Source organism: Pundamilia nyererei, unplaced genomic scaffold (assembly GCF_000239375.1).
Source record: "Pundamilia nyererei isolate P.nyererei 1_Seehausen unplaced genomic scaffold, PunNye1.0 scaffold00074, whole genome shotgun sequence".
Taxonomy (NCBI): Eukaryota; Metazoa; Chordata; class Actinopteri; order Cichliformes; family Cichlidae; genus Pundamilia; species Pundamilia nyererei.
This window is the reverse complement of record NW_005187475.1, coordinates 126,819-151,348: the sequence shown is the minus strand read 5'-3', so window position 1 is coordinate 151,348 and position 24,530 is coordinate 126,819. Positions and strand designations below refer to the sequence as shown.

Below are 24,530 nucleotides of genomic sequence, written 5' to 3'. Positions count from 1 at the left end.
ACCCTCAAGCTCCCAGGCCTCTGGTAGAGGACCCGAGCTTGAAGGATAAACCGCCCACAGGGGCTGCTGGGTGTTTTTTTTTTTTTTGTTATATATATATATATAAATAAAAGATAGCTAGGAGTTGTTTGAATTTGAATTGCTGCTAGTTGTTTTAGTTTTTTACTGAACAAAATATATTTTAGTCAAAAAGTGTGTCACCTTGGAGCAAAACATTGATTAATAACTGAGAAAGCTGATTGGTTCTTAACATAAATCTCTTGGAGCCTTGTTGCCAGCCCGTTTCATTCTGAAACCTGTTGGCCTGACACCAGCAAACTGAAGGCAGGTTTTTTCAGAAATGTTTCCAGATCTTGTTTTAATTGTTTGTTTGTATGTTTTTTAAATATAAGATGTAACCCTACCATTAGGCTTCTTTCATGTGCGTGGTTGTGTTGTAGCAGTGGGGAAACCGCTTTTCCTGAATTCTTGCTTAAAGTCCTGCCTAACCGACTTCCTAATTGGCTGTCTCGTTGTTTGACTGCTTTACCAGCTGACTTTGCTAACTTTCCCTGGCAGCCAGTCACACTGACCGAGTGCCTCGTTGACCTGTTGGTTTGCTGCCTGCTGCGGTCATTTGTGTCCGCCGTTAAAAGTGATCACACTTTTAACTTGTTGATACTCTGAGTGTGTGTGTGTCCTTGAGTGAGCTAGCTGTCAGTGAGTCAGCAGCAGCTACAGAAGTAGCTTTCTCACTCAGATCTGTTCACCACAAGCATGCATGCAAATGAGTGCACTCATACATGCATGTACGCTTGAATGTGAGCAGTGAAAGAAGGGTGTGTTGTACAGAAATTCACTTCAGCTTGACTGAATGCAAAGTTTGTACTGCACTTATATTTAGGTGTATAAAGATGGCAGTGTGGTGCATGTGGAAGGGGGGCATGATGTTTGCTGTTGGTTACGATGCAGTAGCAACCTCTCTGTGATGAGAAAACAGTCATTTAGAGTGTGTGTTTGTGTGTGTTAATTTAGAGGATCATCATTTAGCCTGGAGAAATAGTTTGCTGCTTTATAAGAAAGCCCTCCGCAAAGCCAGAACATCTTACTATTCATCACTGATTGAAGTAAATAAGAACAACCCCAGGTTTCTCTTCAGCACTGTAGCCAGGCTGACAAAAAGTCAGAGCTCTTTTGAGCCAACAATCCCTTTAACGTTAACTAGTAATGACTTCATGAACTTCTTCACAAATAAAATTTTTATCATTAGAGAAAAAATTACCAGTAATCATCCCACAGATGTAATATTATCTACAGCTACTCTTAGTACCATTGATGTTAAGTTAGACTCTTTTTCTCCAATTGATCTTTCTGAGTTAACTTCAATAATTACTTCCTCCAAGCCATCAACGTGTCTTTTAGACCCCATTCCTACAAAACTGCTCAAAGAAGTCCTGCCATTAATTAATTCTTCGATCTTAAATATGATCAACCTATCTCTAATGATCGGCTATGTACCACAGGCCTTCAAGCTGGCTGTAGTTAAACCTTTACTCAAAAAGCCATCTCTAGACCCAGCAGTCTTAGCTAATTATAGGCCAATCTCCAACCTTCCTTTCATATCAAAAATCCTTGAAAGAGTAGTTGTCAAACAGCTAACAGATCATCTGCAGAGGAATGGTTTATTTGAAGAGTTTCAGTCAGGTTTCAGAGCTCATCACAGCACAGAAACAGCTTTAGTGAAGGTTACAAATGATCTTCTTATGGCCTCTGACAGTGGACTCATCTCTGTGCTTGTCCTGCTAGACCTCAGTGCAGCATTCGATACTGTTGACCATAATATCCTATTAGAGCGATTAGAACATGCTGTAGGTATTACAGGTACTGTGCTGCAGTGGTTTGTATCATATCTATCTAATAGACTCCAGTTTGTTCATGTAAATGGAGAGTCCTCTTCACACACTGAGGTTAATTATGGAGTTCCACAGGGTTCAGTGCTAGGACCAATTCTGTTTACATTATACATGCTTCCCTTAGGCAGTATCATTAGAAGACATAGCATACATTTTCACTGCTATGCAGATGACACCCAGCTCTATCTGTCCATGAAGCCAGATAACACACACCAATTAGTTAAACTGCAGGAATGCCTTAAAGACATAAAGACCTGGATGGCCGCTAACTTTCTGCTTCTTAATTCAGATAAAACTGAGGTTATTGTACTCGGCCCTGAAAAGCCTAGAAATATGGTATCTAAGCAGATTCTTACTCTGGATGGCATTACCTTGGCCTCCAGTAACGCTGTGAGGAACCTTGGAGTCATTTTTGACCAGGACATGTCCTTCAATGCACATATTAAACAAATATGTAAGACTGCGTTCTTCCATTTGCGCAACATCTCTAAAATTAGAAATATCCTGTCTCAGAGTGACGCTGAAAAACTAGTTCATGCATTTATTACTTCCAGGCTGGACTACTGTAATTCATTATTATCAGGATGTCCAAAAAACTCACTGAAAAGCCTTCAGCTAATCCAAAACGCTGCAGCAAGAGTACTGACAGGGACTAGAAAGAGAGAGCATATTTCTCCTGTTTTGGCTTCCCTTCATTGGCTTCCTGTTAAATCCAGAATTGAATTCAAAATCCTGCTCCTCACATACAAGGTCTTAAATAATCAGGCCCCATCTTATCTCAATGACCTTGTAGTACCATATCACCCTATTAGAGCACTTCGCTCTTGCTCTGCAGGCCTACTTGTTGTTCCCAGAGTATTTAAAAGTAGAATGGGAGGGAGAGCCTTCAGTTTTCAGGCCCCTCTTCTATGGAACCAGCTTCCAGTTTGGATTCGGGAGACAGACACTATCTCTACTTTTAAGATTAGGCTTAAAACTTTCCTTTTTGCTAAAGCATATAGTTAGGGCTGGACCAGGTGACCCTGAATCCTCCCTTAGTTATGCTGCAATAGACGTAGGCTGCCGGGGGATTCCCATGATGCATTGAGTTTTTCCTTTCCAGTCACCTTTCTCACTCACTATGTATTAACAGACCTCTCTGCATTAAATCATATCTGTTATTAACCTCTGTCTCTCTTCCACAGCATGTCTTTTATCCTGTCTTCCTTCTCTCACCCCAACCGGTCGCAGCAGATGGCCGCCCCTCCCTGAGCCTGGTTCTGCCGGAGGTTTCTTCCTGTTAAAAGGGAGTTTTTCCTTCCCACTGTTGCCAAAGTGCTTGCTCATAGGGGGTCATATGATTGTTGGGTTTTTTTCTCTGTATCTATGAAGCGCCTTGAGGCGACTTATGTTGTGATTTGGCGCTATATAAATAAAATTGAATTGAATTGAATTGTGGGCAGACTTACTGTTTCAAGGTGGAGGACAACGGGGCTTTAGTGTGTCTAATCTGCAGCTAGGTTCTAAAAAGATCCGGGACAGCGCTACATAACCTGGATTAGTTGAACGGACGCAGGCAGAGCTGGAGGAGGAGCCACATCCGAGACTGAAATAAGTGTTAGGGTGTTAAATTGGAAAGCAGCGTTCACATTGCAATCAAGCCCCGGCCAGCGCCAGATTAAAATGAGATGGAACCTCAATGACTCCCACTGGGGAATCAGGTGGTTTCAGCAGCAGATAATGGGACTGAGCGGAGGAAGATGTCCCTTCACACAGGGAATTGAGCGATGTGTGGATTTAGCACAGATGAGGCAATCAATCAGCCACAGTCATAACTGGAAGAGAGAATAACATTAAGTAAAAAGCTGCTTTTCCACATGATTGATATGTTTGTCTTGATGTGTTCAAATAAACAAAATATTATTAAAAATTTACAAATGAAAAGAAAAAAATGTAATCACCCTGAATGTCGACAGCATTCCTGCAGATCTTCAAAAGCTCTTGAAATTCAAGGTGCATCAAAAAGAATAATACAATTTAAGTAAAGTAATTGACAAGTTTTAAAATACATGAAAGAGTATGAAGCTAAATGTAAAGTTTTACATATGATACAACTCTTCCCATACTCTAGCAAAGTCTGAAGTAACTGCACTTTTCTTCCTTAACTTGGGAGGAAACAAATAGATGCTTTTAGTTAGGGTTACATTTTGTTTGTTACTGTTATAATTGCAACTAGAACTACAGCAATAAGAATTTTAAATGACACAACTACATCAATAACAACTACAACAACTGAAGTTGCCTAAGGCTATAATCTGGCATATTTACATTTCTTAAAATGTTCATTAATAGTTATTGTCCCTCTTTTTTATTTAAAAAATGAAATAAATAAAGTAGCTGCAACAATACCTAGAACAAGTACAGCAATATCTGGAAAATCAACAGCAATATTCTATTTCTAGAACAACTGCAACCAATAACTATAACAACAACACTACAAAGACTAAAAATAACTTGAACACGTACAGTATTACCTAGAAACATTATTTATAGATTACTTTTCTTAACAAAGATACAGAGAGCTTCACAGACAGAAAATTCAAATAGTAAGACATACCAGAAATAATTAAAAGCAGAAAAGAACAAAAAAGTCAATTCACATACTGAGAAATCACTTCTTGTTTAACACGTTTTAAAAGAAAATAAAGAAATTGTCACTCAAAGCGGTCGGCTCCATTTCTCAGATCAGGTCAGGTGTAAATTCTTTGTGCTCATGATAAACAGATGCCATTCCTATAAACCAAACAACAGCATTTAGACAGTTTTATGATGTTGTTTCTGGACTAAAGCAGATAGGGAAGACACTGGGATTAAAACACTTAGCATGGCTAGAATTAGGATTGTTCTACCATGGAGTTTTCTGTTTTTCTGTATTTTGGTCTTAAAAAGGTACTGAAAAAATCTTTTGTTTGTTTATACTCTGTACCCCAGATACCCTGCTTTTTTCATGACTTTTTTAGGACCTTTTCTTGTTTTTCTGAATAAATTTCGACTTTAAATTCAGGTCTGTCTAAACAGACTTTTAAGCTCGATTCAGAGCTCAAAATTTCACAGTGCTCCTTTTTATCTTTGGGAAACATGATCAGTGAGCATCTTCAATAAGAGATAATTAAATCTGATATCAACTCAGTCCATTACACTTGTAATTAGGGCTGCCACAATTAGTCGAGTAGTCACGATTACGTCGACTATCAAAATCGACTGATTTAATAGTCGACGCGTCGTTTGAAGCTTTGTAAGATCACAAAAGACGCAGGAATAAGTAGTAGGATTTAAGAGTGTAATAACGGACTGAAAAAGAAGATGGCAGCACTGCATGTACAAGGATGCCAGCTGCCATTAAACCACAAAGAAGTAGCCTTGTCCCAGAATTCATAGCGCAGCCCAGCTCAGTTTCCAACAATGGCGGCATCTAGTTAGTTTTAATATTACTCTTATTATTCTTTCTGGGTCACAAAATAAACTTTTAACATATTTTTAGGTGTAAACCTCAAATATCAGCTCAGTTTATCAAAACACCACATATTTTCAAAATCGCTCCGACGCTTGTTACCCACTAGTTCGATAGCTAGCGGGGGGCAAGGCTTACTAGAGCCCGAGAGAACACCGGACTCCCGGCAAATCGTTTTCAAACCCACCGTGGTCTTTCGCTACTCAGGTTAAACATATAGGTCACTTAGATAACTTAAAAATGTTGTTGTTTGGCTTTTTGTTTGTATTTTATTTGTTCCTGAGTAAATCTGTTTGGCTGAGATTAAAGTTATAGTTTTTACACAGCTGAACAAATGTCAAGCAGACAGCTGATTATCAGAAGTGTGAGATGCTCGAGAATTTACTCCGGTGTCCTGTTATATTTTAGATAGCAAGGAGTTTGTTAAACTTCACCGAAACAATCTGCAAATTTCATTAAAATTTAATGAACTATCATCTTGTCTTTATTTTTAGTTAGCACATACCTTAAACACTTCAAGCTGTAAGCTAATGATAGTTACATAAGAGCAGATGCATGCTGGTGCAATAAGCTGTACGCTGTGCGTCCAATGGATGCATGATCTGATTAGTCGACTAATTGCAAAAATAATCGGTGACCAGTCGACTATCAAAATAATTGTTTGTGGCAGCCCTACTTGTAATTAACCAAAGGAAATCTTCATTGACTGGTTGGAGAGTGGGAATAATTTCAGTCTGTTGGTTGCAGAGAAAATCATTAAATCATTAAATCATATCAGCTTGACAGCTGGAGCCCGTGAAGCTTTGGCTCGAGGTTTTGTAAAAGAACTTGACCAAACATACTTAGTAGGGCTGGGCGATATATCGAGTTTTTTAAAAATATCGATATATTTTCATACGAGATATAAGATGTGACAATATCGTTTATATCGATATAGTCTATGTTACGTTATAATTATACTTGTGGAGCCGCAGGTTTGCCTCTCTTTCGTCCACTTTTGTCTCTACGCAACGTTACTCGGCCTCGCCTCTCCTTCACTGAACACAACTCCCCCTCCCCCATAGCTTCACCTGCAGGCAATGACAAGATGAAAACGGAAAATCTCCGTTAGCGAGTTACCGCGGATCGTCCCGTGCGTGGGGCTGGACGGCGCGTGCTAACGAGCTAACCGCGCTAACGAGCTAACGACATGCAGCCCGGAGGAGCTGCACGGCCTAAAATCCTTTCATTTTCTCAAAACTCGACAGTGCGCCTTATGTATGAATTCTGGTTGTGCTTACTGACCGCGAACCGATTTTATGTGGTACACAGCGCTCAGCAATCTGTCAAAAAATGTTTTAATATGACTTTGCTAAGCTACGGAGCTGCACCGCTTGATGGATTGTCAGAGGATTACGGCTACCGGGGAGGAGCCTCGCGGAGTGATACGTACTGTGCTTCAACGTAATATTACCGTACTGTGTGTGTATAAGGACCACAAATGGCACCTGTTCAGAGACGTGGTGCAGCTGTGAAATCTGTCTCTTTGTTATTATGCTCAGCGTCTATTAGTTTACATTTTGACTGCACAATTGTGAGCTTTTTGTTATGCACAAAAACAACAGTTTTCTTTTATTTATGGACCATGATTATTTAATAAATGCTGATAATTTATTTTTAAGTAATTTCTTCATGTACATCTACGCTGTATGTAAATAAAAGTGCCCGTGTGACATCTGGGACACAGTGTGACTAAGAACTCTCTTTTTGTTCTTAACTTATGGCTTTAAAAAAAAAAAATCGAGATATATCTTATATCGCCATCCAGCTAAAAAATATCGAGATATGAATTTTGGGTCATATCGCCCAGCCCTAATACTTAGAGATGTTTGGATGTTCGTGTGCTCAAAGTTAAAGCCTCAAGTGTTCAACACAAGCTTTGACAGAATACTCAAACACTGACAAGTTAGCTTAATGTTTTCTGCCTGCAATATGAAAATAGCTGCTCACTGCTGAAAATTCAATATATTAACATAAAAAAAACAGGTTTGTCATAGATCAAGTTAAAGACAATTCTACTTCATTTTATTTGAATGAAATGTTCCTCCCTCCCTCACTGAGTACACATAACACGAAGTAAAAAAAAAATAAAAATAGAAGTCAAGTTTGTTTTACAGTCTTGCCTATCAGTCTTTGTTCTCTCTTCTTATTTCAGCTGTTGCTCTGTCTGATCTCTTTTGTGTTCACGTGTTTATCGATAGCTTGCATGAGTTGACTTTTGTAATCCAAACACATTATATCAAAAGGCTGGATGGAGAACAAGGGATGAAAATGCTAAAAATCTGTTAGAAAGTTGGATACCTTGTCAACTCCCAAGTAAATGTTGAGTAAGCATTAAAAAAAGCTACAGGGAGCAGTCTTGGTGTACGATGGCCAAAGTTGTCAAAAGCCCGGGGTCTATTCAGTACACCCTGTTTTCTTTTTTTTTTTAAAGCAGTCTGTACCAACCTGCTGCAATAAGTAATGAGTCAGTTTCGGAAAGACTTCTGAAAGGAGCTGCATGATAAAACCTGTGGATGATACAGCACTGACGAGAGCCCTGATTTAAATATCCCTGGTTGTAGTCAATACATGGTTCAGATATCCAGAGACTTCTGAAGCAAAACCTTTTCCATCTGTGGATAATCTCACAGATGCAGAATTTATTTCCCTTAACAGTGACGGGGAGATTAAACAGGCACGATGGTTATGCTATGTTACTCACTGGTCCTGATTATTTTCCCAGAAGGAAAGCTGTTCTTTTATTATAATGGTGTTTCTTGAAATCTTGCGCTGCAGTCTCAGACTTCCTGAACAGAAACTTTTATTGTATGTTTGAAGGGCAAGAATGACAACATGTGCTAACGAGACACATTGTCACCCTCCTATGAAGTTTTTTCCCTGCTGTATTTGTCAGTCATGTGTCCAGATAAAACCGACAAAAACAAATCTCTGAATATCTTTTAAAATTTTGATTGAGGGAACGCCACAACAGATAATGTGATTCATTATATTAATTCATGAAGCTCTAGACCTTTGAGACCGTACCAAATAGAAGGACTAAATATAAAAATCGTTTTAGAAGAGAGCTTTTGGTCAACAAGATGTGACTGAGAGGAAGTAAACCTCTCAGGGTTTCCTCGATGAACCTGTGGAAGGATCATTAAGGTTTGCCTGCAGCTGCCTTTATCCCCAGATAGCTCAGGGCCCCTCGTGCTGTTTGCATTATGCAATAATTTACTGCTGGCTTTAGCTCTGTGTAGCTACAGTGGACCAGAGGCTCCAAAAACCTCCAAACCGCCTGATCAGGGAGTAAATCCTTACACGTGTCCCCACTACCATAACCCTTAACTTTTAAAGTTTAAGGAAATCCTCTATAAATAAAAGACACCTTACTTTAAGTTGAATAAATACACAATGAATAATACTAGCAGGCAGTCCACATTACAGCATTGCCCAAAACAACTCTGACTATGATTTTTTTTTTTTTTTTTCGAGTATCCATTATTTTTCTCAACCTTCAGTGACGTTAATCTGAAGAACTTTGGGTCTTGGAAAGTTGGCTGGTTAAATCAAGACATTGTGCTATGTCAGCTTGAGCAGTGGGAATATCTTTCCGACAACCATTGATTGAATTTGGGGTAGTTGATGTCAGTTGCAGCTCTGTATTTATTCATGCATGTGCTGGATATTTTTTAGGGTAGTTTAGAAACGCATAGTTAAACGTACAGGCTGATTCACCGAGTGAAAAACGAGCCTCATCGCTCGGTTAAAATGATTTGATTCTGTTGTTACGGCTCACAGTTTATTGTCCCGTTTAACTCTCTTCATTTCTCATCTTCTCCTCCTCCCTCTCCCCCCCTCCTACCCCTCCTCTTCCTCTCCCCTGTCAGATGATGAAGCATGCGTGGGACAGCTACAAGCAGTACGCCTGGGGTTCCAACGAGCTCAGGCCTGTCTCCAAGCACGGCCACTCCAGCAATCTATTTGGTGAGTGAGAGACCACGTATGTGTGCACGCCCAAACACGCGCACACCCAAGCACACACACACGCACGCGCGATTGATCTCTTGTCCCTGCCACCAGCAGCCTTGGCCTTTAGATTAGCAGCCAAATTGGCCGTCAGTTAGAGTCATCCATCTACACATGCCTCTAAATGTCAACTTTATCATATATTTATATTCTGTTTGTGCTTCTTGCCAGTTGTCAGTGTCTGTGCTCGTAATGAGTACGGTGATGCGGGGTGTTTTATTCTCTCTGTCTTCTTTTTTTTGTTTTGTTTTTCCCTCTCCTCGGTTTCACACTTTTGTAACTCTTCTCTGAAAGTCTTAATTGTCTGTCAGCCTTTCAGTTTTGAGGCTAGAATTACCACCTCTTGGTTGAATGTCTCCTCTCAGATCTGTCAAGTTTCAGTTTACATCCATGTCTCTCCACACTTAGAATACATGCAGTGAAGACTTTGAAGCAATTAAATAGGTGGGCACCAGAGATTAGTGTCACCAATTCAATAGCAGACTGAATGTGAAATATGATCCTTTCTGTTCCTTAGTGATAGTGGTAAATAAAGGCCAAAATAATGCTTTATGGCAGTCTCTGACCTTTCTCTTATGAGTCTGCTCAGTTCAGTTTTATTTATATAGTGCCGGTTCACAATAAATATGTCAGACCTACAGTATTAGAGATAAAGCACAAAGAGACAATCACCTCAGACCAGAACTCTGTAATGCCTCTTATTTTTTTCATTTGTATTTAGAAAAAAGACCCAGAGCCAATTTTATCCTATTAGTTTTTGTGCAAAATTTTTACCATAAGTACCATATACATTTTTGAGTTACTGCCAGAAATATTGTCAAAATTCTCACATGTAATCCTGACCTTTGACTATCAAAATCTAATCCAAATGAACACAAAGTAGTACAGTGATAGTAAATGTATTTATATTGCCCCCTTTAAGATTCAGATCACAAGGTCCTTTACATTAAATGCAACCCCAGAAAACCCCCCAAAAACCCCCCCCAATGAAACTGAATGTCCCAGCGCCAGTTTAAAAAGATGAGTCTTCAGCTGCTTTCTGCTCGAGTCCGTCGTAGACTGAACGGCAGAGAATTCCTAAAATTGCAAATTCCCTCTAATCTTTAGTTTCTTAGTGTACATTAGTGTACCCTGATCAGACCTAAGAGCTGCTAACATATCGCTGCACAGATCTTGGCTGCGTTTAACTGGACTCAGAAAGACAGTATACTGACAGTATACTGCTACTGATGATAACACATTTAAAAATAGGAATATGATAATATTGCAAACAATCCAGTGGCAACACAGTTATAGTTACATCCTCACTACTAAGTTCATCACAGCTCTCTTCTCTTGATTGATAGCACTTTAAAAACAATTCTTCATTGCAATCTTTCAATAAAAATGGTCATTATCTATACTGTATATTCTTTTAGCCATGCTAGTCATACAATGAAAATCTGAACTGTGACAGCTTTATTAATGTTAAATGGAAGTGAAGCATACATCATTTCTGGAGGTGTTTGTGTGAGCTCTGTCTGTATGCGCCACGATAACTTTAATTAATTGCGACCGATTGAATAAACGGGAGCAGAGACTGTGTTTTTAATTTAAGGTCTTTCTCTCTTTTGTCCTAATAACCCCAGGGTGTTTGTTTGGAGTCCTTTAGCTGTTCATATGTAGGTGGTGTATGACGGTTTAGTTATTGTGAGCTTTTGATAAGATGACAGCCCCGTGTGACAGAGGTAGCTGAGCCTCTTCTGCTGATAAGGTTGATGCCACGATACTCTCTAGCTTGATCTGGTTTGAAGTTTTCCTGCACTCTTGCATTTTCTTTCTTTAAAAGTTGCCCTCTAATGTCACGGTGCAGTGAAGGCTTTTCATTTTTAATTCCCTCGATAATTTCAAGTAAACTCCCTGTAATTAAGAAAAGAATGAATGTTAAATGGGTGTGTCAGCTGAGTGGAAGGAAACTGAATAATTGAAGTGTTGTTTAAACTGATATAAATTAATTATTTTTTCACTCAGAAGCAGCTGTAAAAGCTGTAAACAGAACAGTGACGCGTAGATTTAACATCTAGTGGGTGTTTGTCAGTTTGCCCTCTTCGTTCCTAGGGTGGTGTAAAGCTTTAACAATCAACCTGTATCCCCTCCCGTCAGATCTATCTGTTTTGGGGCAATATTTCCAGTTGTTGGTATTTAAAGCGGACTATGTTATGTGGATCCGGTGCATAAGTAGGACACAGCAAAGCTATTGCATGCATTTAGTACTCCTTTTCCTCTGTTTTTATATTTTGAGGTTATTTTCCCTTAATATTGGCTTTAAAAATCAAAGCTAGGAGCAAAAGATGCTAATATACTCTGCTGAGCTGAGACTAACCAGATAGATTACATAAGGAGAAGACATGGCGCTCAAAGATTCCTGACCTGGAATCTATGGGAGGATTCTGCAGCGCAGATGGAGGGAGAAGTCTAACTTCATGTGAAGGTGGATTAAAAAAACAAAACTTTTTAAAACCTTATTTTGGGGGACACTCTGCAAACTTTTGAAGAAGTTTTCATCCGATTCGACTGATTCTATACATGCAGTTTTCAAACCCTGACGACAATTGAAATAAATTTAACTTAACCTAGAAGAAGTGCCTGAGGTAGTTTAATGGCTGCTGGGTTGCCTCTGGAAGGTCTTGTGGGGTAAACTGCAGATTTGGCTTCTCAACTACAGCTGGTTTCATAATATATTGAGAAATTATTCCACTGTTAAAAATGTGAGACAGTGAGAGGGGTTTTAAATTGTAATTGTAATTTCCTATTTGTTTTAAATAAAATAAGTTGTACTTCCTCAGGAATGATATTTTGGCCAACGAGTGCTATTTCTGAATGAAATAAAAACCTGGTACAGTTGTGAATATTACTGCACCACTTGTCCACAACTGTTTTGTTCTGTTGCATTACATTTACAGGAGCTGTGGTTATTTCGTTTTTTTCTGCACACAGTTTTATGCAGAGTATAAAAAATAAAGAAAGTGAGGTTTTCTTGCTCCTTCTAAGCAGAACTTCTGAAATTTTTCTGTTCTATTCTGTTCTATTAGCAAAAAACGACAACCAGAGATTGGCTCTTATTTAAATATTTGGCCGGAAATATAAATCGTAGCATATCAAATGTAGACTTGGCCCTGTAAGACAGCGTTTTTCATTTTAGATTATGCCACTTTGAGTTTTTGCCTCAAAAACCCCCCTCAAAGTCTTTTTCAGTACACAGTCAGGAAGATTTGAAGCTAATTTTTAATGATTGCCTTCTTATGTTTAATGAGGAAATTCAATCAGCTTTGTGTAAATTTCATCTACAGTTTCATTACTGAAATTTATCAAACGTAAACGTAGGACTAGGGAGGAAGCTGCTGTGTGAATATTAATTGTCAGATCACCTCTTAGAGTTGGTCTTTCTACGTGTTTCTCTCTTTCTCTATCCGTCCCTGTGTCTGTGTGATAGAAAAGTAAATAGGTTTTAGTTGGTAGCTCCAGTAGACCCACTTCCATCAGTAAATAAGACAGCTTGGCCCCAGGGCCTTGTCACTGCCTTTTCCAGCTCCTATAGAACATGATGTAGGACGATGATATTAGCCTGACCTGAAATATTATGCAATGAAGCCACACACCTAAGGCTGCTTCCATGATATATATACTCTTACTTGGATTGCTGAGTCAAACTAGCCAGGAGAGGTGTCAATTAGAAGGATGACAATGTCCTCTCAAAATCAACAATAAGAGCACAAGAAGTATTACGAGACCTACTCTGTGTTTTCCTCGAGACAGGATTTAAAGGATTATAAATTACTCATGGTTATTCTTTGCCTAATACCACTTAATGTTAATGCACTTTAGCGTGTTGCGTAAGCGTGACAACTGTCAGAGGGATAAAAATGAAACTTCCAGCTGCCCGTTTTATTTTGGTGGTGTTCGACTTTCTGGCTCAGAAATTGTCACAGCGGGTTTGAAACCAACAGTGGTTTAAACCTTTCCGATTGTCCCATTTATAATAAACGTTAGGACTGCAACTTTAAATGATTGTAATATTGTTCTGCCTCCAAAATCTTTATTAGCCATCCATAATGTTGTGCATGGTACTGTCAAAGCACAATATAGATCATTGTTCAGGAGTTTAAAAAAAATATACAATAAATTGACATTCTGATCCTTTTTTGTGAGTTGGGCTCATGTGGGTCTAAATATGTGTTTTTGAACAGTGCGATGTCTTGGATAACGCACATTTTATTTCTGTCAAGCTGTTCAGTGGAAGAAGCCTCCAGATGGGTTGGTTCTACTTTGGGGAAAGTTGGATGCGTCTCCTCTGTGGTCACTCCCTGAAGCAACAAGACTCCTTGGTCTCAGACGCCAGCTGTGCTGTCAGCTGTTTCCACTGTATCGAATGTGTTTGGCTGGATGTTGCGGCACTTTTGGGATATATTGCAGTGCTTTTGTTTGTCCGCGTAAAAATCTTAGTGTACAAAATTTGAAGAGCTTGAAAAAAGAGGGCAACTGGACTTCTTTGAGTTTTGTGAAGACGTGTCAACTCTCATCCAACCCAAAAGACCAGGCCTCTCGGTCTTCTGGGGACCTTTGATAACACTGTGATGGCTTCTGCAGTCTTTTATGCAGTGGTCTGCTGGGAGGTGGCAGCACAGAGAGGGGCAGGAAAGAACTTGTAGACTGAAGAGGGCCAGCTCTGTCCTGGCCTGTCCCCTAGACTAGACCGCAGAGGAGGAGGGGGGAATGAAGTTTAGCCAACCTAATGTCCATTATGGACAACACCTCTCATCCCTGCATGAGACTGTGGGGAGGCCCTGAGCACCTCCTTCAGCAGCAGATTGTTAGAGCCATGGTGTAGGACAGAGCAATCAGACATAGGATAAACACCTGCTAAAATATGTGTATATATTATAATTCCCACTGCACCTTATGCACTATAAAGAATTTCAGTAACAAGGTTTTAGTCCATTTTTGTGTAAATAGTACAATTTAGATATTGTAAAAATTACTTTTGTATTGTATTTTATTGATTTGGACTTTTAGGAGTTTTTATTTATTGATTTTGTATTGTTTTTTTTTTATATTATCTCATTCACTGGGTCTTTCTGACCCTTCCACTGCTGTAAAAAGTCTAATTCCTCAGTGTGGGATTAATTAAGTCTATATCTATACCTATCTATCTATAGCAGAAGGTGAAAAGCCTTAAGAGTGTTAACCAAGATAAAATCGTAGCCAAAGAGCACTGTAGAGTTGTCTGCACAGATCTCGAACTAACTTATTCAAACACCTGAAAAAGACTGGAGCACAAACTGGAGTGTAATTAATGAGCGAAGGCCAGGAAAAACAATGCAACAATTGCTAACGTGAATCGGCCAACATCGGCTCGGATGTCCATGAGAACGAGCCTGTACAGCACATTAGCACATCCATTCAGCTCACAAAGATGCACTGGAATCACCGGTGCAGTCGCATTCCATTTAGCCAGCTGTGTTATCTCTTCATGCAGTTACTTTTCCAAAGTGGTAATACCTGCACTGTGTGCAAAGTACAACAGAGGAAATGTAGAGGAATCTCACTGCTGTCAGCCACTTTGCTGCAAGTTTTATTCACATTGATTTCTAAAGATTAATTAGCATAATGTATGAATGTAGCATATTACGGCAGCCTTTTTGGTACAGTTTGCTTATAAATGTACTTTATTTTTCATCTAGGACTTGAATATTGCTGAATTTGAGTGAATACGGAAGGCCGGTTTTGTTTTCATGCAGACATTTGGACAGATTTGAATATGTGAAAGGTTTCTTCTTACATGGCGGTGCATTAAAAACATCAATGAACATTCATGATCTCAATATTTAACTAAGTAACCATGATTATCATTTTTGATGTAACCAAGTATTATTATTATACTTGCACCGCATAATATTTGCAATATGCAGCAAATTTTCCTCCGTTCTTTCAGCAGCTGTATACAAAATGTTTGTAAGAGTTACATGATGCATGGAGGTGCTCGGGATAAACTGGGAATAAGCTGAATTCTATCCCAGGCTGGGAAATTTACCAGTTGCCACATATCCTCCTAAAATATTGGCAGACTACTGTGTTTATATTCTAAGCCCTCTACTTTGGCAGACTACCAACAGTGATTTGGATATTATTTATCAACCAACATTACTAAATCTTTCTTAACCCAAACACTTTAACAAGAAAGAGTCAGAAATAATGAGGCGGATCAGGTCCACTTCTGAGCTTGTATTAGCATATAATTAAATAGCCCTGCCCATGTCTTTCCATTTGTGTAATACAGTTGCTCTCTCCACACAAAGCGTCTTTTAATTTAGGTAGTGTTAAAGGGAAACCAGTATTTAAGACAGTTTTGAAAAGGTCAAGATGTTGATGAAGTGACTTGAAATGTGTTGTAGAAAATGGCCTGTTGAACAGAGGACAGCGTAGAGGAGCATCGCAGATTGATTTCATATACTGTTGCAAATGAACTGCTTCAGTTTTGGTTTGAAATTAAAAATGACTTTCATTAAAAGTCTATTATTATCACATTTAAATGCAGGTTTCCATTAGAATGATTACTGAATTTCACAACATTGACTCTCTAATGTTTTCATCCAGCGTCTAGACTGCAGCAGCGGCTTTTCATCATGGTGCAGCAATTTCAGTCAGAAGCAATATGTCAGCTGCCCACTTTTCAGCACTGATCAATAAATACAAATTGTGCAGCTCTCATATGATCTGCTTAGCTGCGTAGAGGCTGTCTCACAGTGGCATTTTGGATGCCATTTCAATACAACTGTTCAGAGGTGAGTGATTAATTTCATAAATGTGCGCCGTCTCATCTGTCTCAATGTAGGTAACAGTAGTGCTGCTCCGTGGCAGGAATTTCAAGTCACCCTCTTCGCCTTCATCCGTCTTCTCCAGATGTTTTTTTAAATGGTTTTGAAAAAGAACAAAACTGGTGCTTTTGAGCAAATATCTTAAAACATAGCCGAGACCGTTTCAGCTCCTGTCCCATGAGATGCTGTAGATTCAGCGTGTTTGCTAAAATTAAATACAGCCCGAGGCATTGATGGCATCCATCTCTCATCCTGTCGTTTCCACTCCAACTCTTCCGCTCGTAGCACTCACCTCAGCTGTCTATAACCAGCTTATTGCGGTAGAGAGTCACCGACAAAGAACAGGTACAGGCAGGCACGTCCAGAGGGAGGGTCACACCCTGTCGTAACTTTGGAGTTCATCAACTTTCACAATAATTCCCACGATGTTTCGCTTTGGAAAAAAAAGTCGATGTTTCTGATTAGCATCACCTATTTTCATGAGTTTACCTCGTGTGTGTGTGTGTTTCTTTTATTAATTATATCTGGCTGAAAAAAGGGCGATCGTGGCTCAAAGAGTTAGTTCGTCCTGTAACCGGAAGGTTGCCGGTTCGAGCCCCGGCTCGGACAGACTCGGTCGTTGTGTCCTTGGGCAAGACACTTCACCCACCGCCTACTGGTGATGCCTAGAGGGGCCGATGGCACGATATGGCAGCTTCTGTCAGTCTGCCCCAGGGCAGCTGTGGGGAGTGTGAATGTGTGTGACTGTGAGAGTGAATGAATAGTGGAATTGTAAAGCGCTTTGAGGGCCCCGAAAAGCGCTATATAAATGCAATCCATTATTAAAAAGAACCCCATTGGTGGTGAAAATGCCCAACTAGCTTTCCAAAACTCTCAGTTCCAATTATAGGATTATACATTCCAGGATATTTTTGAGTATTACACAGACACAGACATCTTGTAGCTGTCCTTTAAACTTCCATCATTAAGAGCTTTTCCCCCCCATCCTAATTGTGATGACTAGAATATGGAAAATGTCCCCTGGAAACTGAATTATCGCCTTATTAAGTTTCTCCAGATCATCTAGAGCTCATTTGGATCTGGATTTATCGACCCCAGCCTTCAGCTGTACCCTGACGCCTGTTAGACATCATTGAATTTAATTTAATCTCAGCCCCATTATAAGCCAATTATCCTGAGGTGAGTCTTGTACCGGGACATGACCTCAGTGTCTTCAGTGGTAGCAGAGAGCTGGAGTCTGATAGTCATATACGGTATGTTATTATTCTGTATAGTAAAGATCATTTAATGTGATACTGAGCACAGATATGGTGGGTGGATAACAACTTTTTAGGCCACATCTACTCAAAAAAGGGGGGAAAAAACCCGAGTCCCACACAGACTCCTCTGGTTTCTTTTAGAGCGTACAGCAGTGGCTCCAGTAATGATGTTTGTGTTGCTCTGAGTGTCTGTGTGGTTTCCTCTCTTTAATTGACAGCGCTGACAGGCCACTGGTTGTGCTTCACATCCGCCAAACAAGCTAAAGCGAATTGTTTCCCTGTGGCTTGCCTCTCATTTCAGCCGAGGCCCAGGACGGGAATGCTCTCATGTGTTCAACCGACAGAAAACTCAAACGGGGAGTGTGTGTTGTTGTTTTTGTTGTTGTTGTTGTTTTCTCCCCGCCCATCTTTTGACTATGCCACATTAAAGGTCATCTCTTCTTGGAGAGCGAGAGTAAAAAAAGCGAAAATTTTTACGTTAAGTGATTGAGTGCGTTATCTGGTCATGTGTATGTGCGTGTGTGTGTGTGTGTGTGTCTAAGAGCTACACTGCCATCTGTCTTGCTGGTATAAGCTTTCGGCTGTTTTTGAAAACACCTGAAGATCTGACTTTTTGCAGATGCTGTTAGACAAGGAGATCTAAATCAACACTGGGCTATATGTCTCACAGTACAGTTTAGATTTTTTTTTCTCTATCCTCAGCCTGCTCCCCTTTTCTACTCGGGGCTAGCTAATTCACATTGTCCTCTGACAGCCTCTTCAGGTTCGTTATTTGCTGGACAGTTGGATGGATCCATTGCCACAGGCAGTGTGAGGAAGTAAAAGGCTTGTGTGTCTCCTTGTGAGACACACGGGCTTTGCAGTGGGGGTTATCTGCTTGGCCCTGCCTGCAGTGCTTTGAAAGCCCATTGGATGAATGGCAGGGTTTGCCACAGATGCTGCCAGGGTTTTGTGATGGTTGTTTTTCTTTGTGTTGTTTTTCCTTCTTGTCTCCCGTGGCCCTCTACTTCTCGCCAGACCTCTCAATGGCTCAAATGCTTCTTGTAGAGTGATGCTTCAGCTCCTCGTATCAGTTACGTGATAGTAGAAATACCCATTTGGTGTAAGCCTCTTCCTCGACTCATTTGATCCCAAATGCCAGGTTTATGTTGCATTATAAACAGCCGTTATTAGCACTCAGTAGCACAGTGATCACAGAAAGAACAATGGTACTTGTAGTCTCAATTTCCCCTATTTAATGGGCATACGCTTTTAATGAGCTGCTCCCTTTACGGCTCGCCACAGCAAATCATCTGTCTCAATCTCACCCTGTTCCCAGAATTCTCTTCTGTAACACTGCCCTCTTCATGTCCTCTTTCACTATGAATCTTAAGTGATTGTCCTCTTTTCCTCCTGCCTGGCAGCTCCATCTTCTTTCCTCAGTATATCCACATCTCTGCACTTGTCCAAACAAACTCAGCTTTGCCTCTCTGACTCTTATCTCTAAAACTGTTCAACCTAAACTGTTCCTCTAATGGACTCACTTGCAATCCTGTCCATCCTGGTCACTTGCAGTAAAAAATCTTAGCATCTTGAATTCTGCACAATTCTCCATACATCATAGCAGGTCTCCCTAACATCTTGTAAACTTCCTATTTGAGTCTCGCTGCTATCCTTCTGTCATAAATGACCCCCTACACTCGTCTCCACCCACTCTACCTTGCCTCTACTCTCTTCTTCGCATCTCTTGTGTAGTTGTTTTGGATGATCAACCTCAGGTATGTAATACCACAGAAAAACAGTCCACAGAAAAGCACAATAGCTCTCCTTTAGTGGTTAACACATCCACCTGACATGCAAAAGATCCCTGGTTTGCGATCTGTGCCAAATCAAATATGCTGATTCATCTGCTGTGGCGACCCCTCGCAAATAAGGAAGAAGCTTTTATAATAGATCTTTAAGGTTTTACTATAGTCTCTACAATTCTATATACCAGGACATTTTGCTCACCTGGGTTTGATTATTATAGCTTGAAAGCAATTTTCTGTGCCTCTGCTGGTTTTCTGCTCCAGCTGATTTGCTGAGCAGTATTTCCTGTTTCTTTTCTGTGAATGTTATATGAGATTGAGCAAGTCTTTGGCTGCAGTAAGCTTTCTGCCAGAAAAACTGATTTTGGTTGTTGGTTTAAGTCCAGCACAGATGCCTGTTTAGCCCCGGTCTGTTGTACCATTAAATGTCTTCCAGCTGGCTTTTCCACTGGCTTTTAAAAAAACAACAAATATACTTTGCCTTTGACTTCAATGTGCCTTTTGTTTATGACACAAATGAGTCCGAGCAATACAGTTAATTAAACATTAAACTATCTAAATATCTGTTTGGCTGCTCTGTACATCTCATGATGCTTATTAGTATTTTCCCACATTTTATAGATGAACAAGGACATGCTCTGTGGTTAAAATTTGATGGGGTTCACAGAGGAGAAGGTGAAAAAAGAAAGAAATACACCTGCAGTTCAGCATTGTGGGATCATTTCTCTTCATCTCTAACCATAAATAAAAAGGAGAGGAACTTCTTCTGTTTTCAGATCACACCCTGTAATATACAAACTGTCTGATGCAAGGTCGGATGCGAAGAAATATTTTTTAGGATGGACTAAATAATTCCACCTATGCTGTATTAAGCAGAAGGCTACACCACAATAGGGATGATTATATCAGTGCTGAAATGACTTTCAGCCTTGAATGCAGCAGCCTTGTGTAAGAATAGACCTCGGAGATATTTCGGGGATTAAAATGTAATAAGAGGCCAGACTTTCAAGAGCTGGGAGTTTAAACCAAATGTTTACAGGGGACATCAGTTAAGTGAGGCGAGCTGAAAGACGCGGCGTTGAACTGTGCTGATAGTCTGCAGTTACTTAATGTAGCACTGTGTCAGTGATTGTGGGGTCCAGATGGGGCAATAGAGCTGTGTTGGCAATGAGAGAGAGAGACTTTGTACTTTACTTTTTCATACTTAAAACATTACAGTCTATTCAGTGCGAGAACTGGTTAATAAAGGGCAAAGAACTTACCTTGCTACACTAGCATATAGTGGACATAGATCAAGTAAAACAGCATAAGGCTTTAACATTTGTCTGGTTCATCATTACTTTTTGTAGCTTTATAGGTTGTTTCGTATGTGTAAAATCGATAATAGAAACAGTGTTTGTATTGAAAACTAAATAAAATCCCTTGTGTTTAGGCCTGGTGGGTCACTGGGCTCATAATACCCTGACAGAAACCCTCACAGGTCCAGAGAGCTGGCTCCCCACAGTGCCAGAGTGATGCCGCACAGCAGCATTTCAAGTCAGAGCTTTTAACAAACCTTTTAAAAGGTTATCTTGCCAGCACTGTTTTATTTTCTGGGGTTTCACAATCAAATCAGGAATGGCTTCAGGAATCACTGCATTAGTTTGCATGACAGACTTTAATCTTTAATCATACTTTATATATATCATTTTTTTTTTTTATATATTAGCTGCAGGGCAGTAGAACTCAAACTCACACATCAGATGTTCCAACATAACATCCATGATCGCATGTGATGCTGTGTGTATGCACTGCAGCCAGGAACCTCTGGTTTCTCTTTCCTCCCACCCTATACCCTCTTACAGCCCTGCTGTGTTGCTAGCAAGGCTAAAAATAATGTCAAGTCATGAAGGCTTATGTTTTTGGTGTCTTTCTATTTCCAGACAAGTCATTTAGTTGGTTATATAGTTTGACATTGAGTCCTGGGCTGCAGCTTCGGCTTCCACACAGCACTGTGTGTGTGTCTAAATCAGATATTCAATCTTGATAATTGAAATGGATGGAGTAATTCTGGTGTGGCCTTCCCTCAGGTTTTTGGGGTGGGTGGGTTGGTGTGTGTGTGTGGGAGGAGGAGGGGGATAGAGTTGTATTTGGTGTTGTCTGAAATGATGTAGATCACGCTCTGCACAGAGGTGGGTGGGGCGCAGATAAGGGAGCACCGCTGCAGTTGAAATCGGGGTATCCATCACGCCGATGGACACCCCTTGCAGCCCCGTGTTGTAAGAACTCATCTCCTGAGCCTTTGTTATAGAACCTGGAGCCTGCCTCCACATTAATTAATCACACACACAAAGACACACACTCATGCAGCTCAACAGCAAGCCGTCTCACCTGGGCTTTGCACGCCTGCAAGGCCTAGAACAACGAACACAACGTGAGCGAACACACACACACAAACACACACACACACACACACACGTTTCCTCAAGTCTGTCTGATACCTGGAAGTTCTCAGGCCTGAATTAAAGAAGTGGCCAAACAAAATTTACTGTGCTTGGTTTTATCACAGCTTTCCTTTAAATCCCTCCTTTCTGTATCAGCATCGCAGTTTTCAACACACACACACGCACACAAATGAAGGGTGGAAATGCCTTTCACTGTAACCTTGACAAAATGTGTTGACGCTCGAGTATCTGGCAGCTGAAGTCAAGAGGTTAATGTACTTTGGGATGTGTGTGTGTGTGTGTGTGTGTGTGTGTGTGTGTGTGTGTGTGTGTGTGTGTGTGTGTGCGCGTGCACACACGCATGCTTTTTGCCTACGATAACATGATTAGCCAAAGGCTTAGCCATCACTTTTCCTCACCTTCCCTCTGCGACCACCCAGAAAACTCTGTGTAGACTCAACGTTGACATGCTAGTTGGGGCTAAATGGGATCACCAGCAGGGCTGCGGGTGTTCAGATCAGGATCAAATTGCAGGATTAGGGATCAGCCCTGGAGTTTGCATTACATTAACATTAGGATATGGGACACGTTGTATCTTGGAAACATTGTTTTGCTGAAAAAAGGCAGTGAGCTGAGGAGAAAAATTCAGAAAAGGATTTTTTTTAAAGACTGAATTTTCATAATATGAAAGCAGTCTTCAGGTCTGTGACACTTTGGCTGCTGTCAGTCTGTAGAAGGCCGAGGCTGCTATTTTTGAGGCGAAGCTGCTGAGTCAGGGTGTTTTTTCCGATATTCATTTATCTCTACTGGTAAATCTGGATGTGTTTCTGCTGGGTGCTCGTTTATATGTATGAAAGTTTTAAAAAGTAGGTAATCTGGTTTGGATGATGATATAGAACCGATGCTTCTCATGTGAAGCAATTGGCACCCAAGGCTGCTCGATCACAGCAGCACACTATCACAGGTAATTGCTGTATTATCAGAGACAGATTGTATGTAACTCCCAACTTGACCCAAGTCACTCACAGGGCGGTCTCCACCCGGAAAACCACCAAACTTTGCTTTAAAAAAAACAACAACCCCAAAACAATTTATTTTTTATTTAAGTGGATTTCTCAGAATTGTAGTAAGCGAAGTGAACTAAAAACTAACTAAATGAAAAATATAATAATAATATGAGCTGAATTAAACATGCCTCGGTGGGGTGGTGGTGGGACTTAAATGAAGGTGTAAAACTAAAGAAAGGGAATGAAGATAATTATTGCAAAACATAATGAGGCACAATTATTTCATCGGGATTATCTCGTTTTAATAATCAGTAACTGTGCAGCATGCTGTTCCCTGGCAGTTCTCATTTACTTTTGAACATATAAGTTAATTGTTTTTGAGTCGCTGATTTATTTCTAAACGCAAAGGAGGTAACATGCAGCGAAGGTTTGTGTTCCAGATTTGACCTGGGTTGTTAGGGTTATATTTCGTTAGTTATATTTCTGGCTGCTGGCATTGCGTCATTGCATAAATCACTTACTTTCTAACTGCTCCGGGGTGTTCATTAACACTCCACATGCACCGTGAACTTAATTTTACCTGAAGGGAAAAGTAATTATTTCAGGCTGTGCTGTGGAGGTGTGGGCTCAAGCTGGGCTTTTGTCCTCCTCGAAATGATCAAAAATGCAGCAAATTGTGACTTTAAAACAAATTTACTTAACATATAAAGATTTATTCAAGAGAACTGTACTTCCCCTCTGCTGCTGTTTTCATTCAGCCTTGTGAGTCTTCATGCATACTGTATAACGACAGTTTAGTTTCTTTGCTGAAACCTGTGGTGATGATCAATTAATCAGATGGCAATTGCAATTATGATTCTGGGCTCCTAACAATCATAAAAACAAGATAACTGGGATACAATGATTACTTTTTTTGGCGTCATTCTACTCAGTTGACTAATCAATCAATTTTACATGCAACCATTTCCTTTACAGTACCTTTTGCCACTTCTTAAAAGCCCCTGACTTTTTCCCTCCTATTTACTTGTTTTTTGTTTTGTTTTTTACATTTGAATGATATTTAAAGCTCAAAAAACACACAAGGTTTGCCTTAACAGTGCATCAGATTTTGAGGTCCTCGGTGGAAGGACAAAGCGTTGTTTTTCCAGTGCAATTCAAGGGGAAAGTTGACACCGTGGAGTAAAAATCTTCAGGCCAAAAGGCACCACAGATTGAGTCAAATTTTATGTGACCTGTAGTTCTAGAGCTGACTTTATTTTGTGAGGGCACATTTGCTTCACAGGGCTGCTGTGATATAATCTGCTGCTCCACGCTGGGGTTGGATTGTGCACAACAATGAGCTCTGAATAAGTGTGAAAGGCAGACGCGAAAGCTTCATCGAGGAGTTCAGTGTGACCCAGAGCTGGAGGGCACAGCTGGCTGTTGAGGTCACGCTTTGTGTTCAGTGTGTTGATGATGTAATCCACATGACACATACTCCAGCAAGAGGCCGAACATGTATGTAGATGTTGCATTGTCTTTTTCACTTAAAATATAATATTTTAGTTCAAGTGAGGAGTTTGAAAATGGAAAGCTTTTCATAGCCTAATAAATTACTACTCTAGTCATACTATCTAGTCCACAAACTCTGGCATTGCTGCTCTACTTTTCAGGCCCAGATGTTGCAAAGCTAAATGTGACATTTTGGCCCTTTTTTCTCAGCTAGGATTACGCTCCCTCATAGTTATCTGCTCAACAGAGCGATGTTTCTTTTGTTTTCATCAAAAGT

The 24,530-nt window shown here is 40.2% G+C and overlaps 1 protein-coding gene across 1 annotated transcript in view; it reads left to right on the top strand.

The window, feature by feature from the left end:
- Positions 1-24,530, top strand: part of man1a1 (mannosidase, alpha, class 1A, member 1) — a 156,553-nt gene that overhangs the window by 34,391 nt on the left and 97,632 nt on the right. The window contains exon 2 of the mRNA XM_005737206.1: positions 9,294-9,390. Coding sequence (XP_005737263.1) covers positions 9,294-9,390 — 97 coding nt within the window. The remainder of the gene's footprint in view (positions 1-9,293; positions 9,391-24,530) is intronic.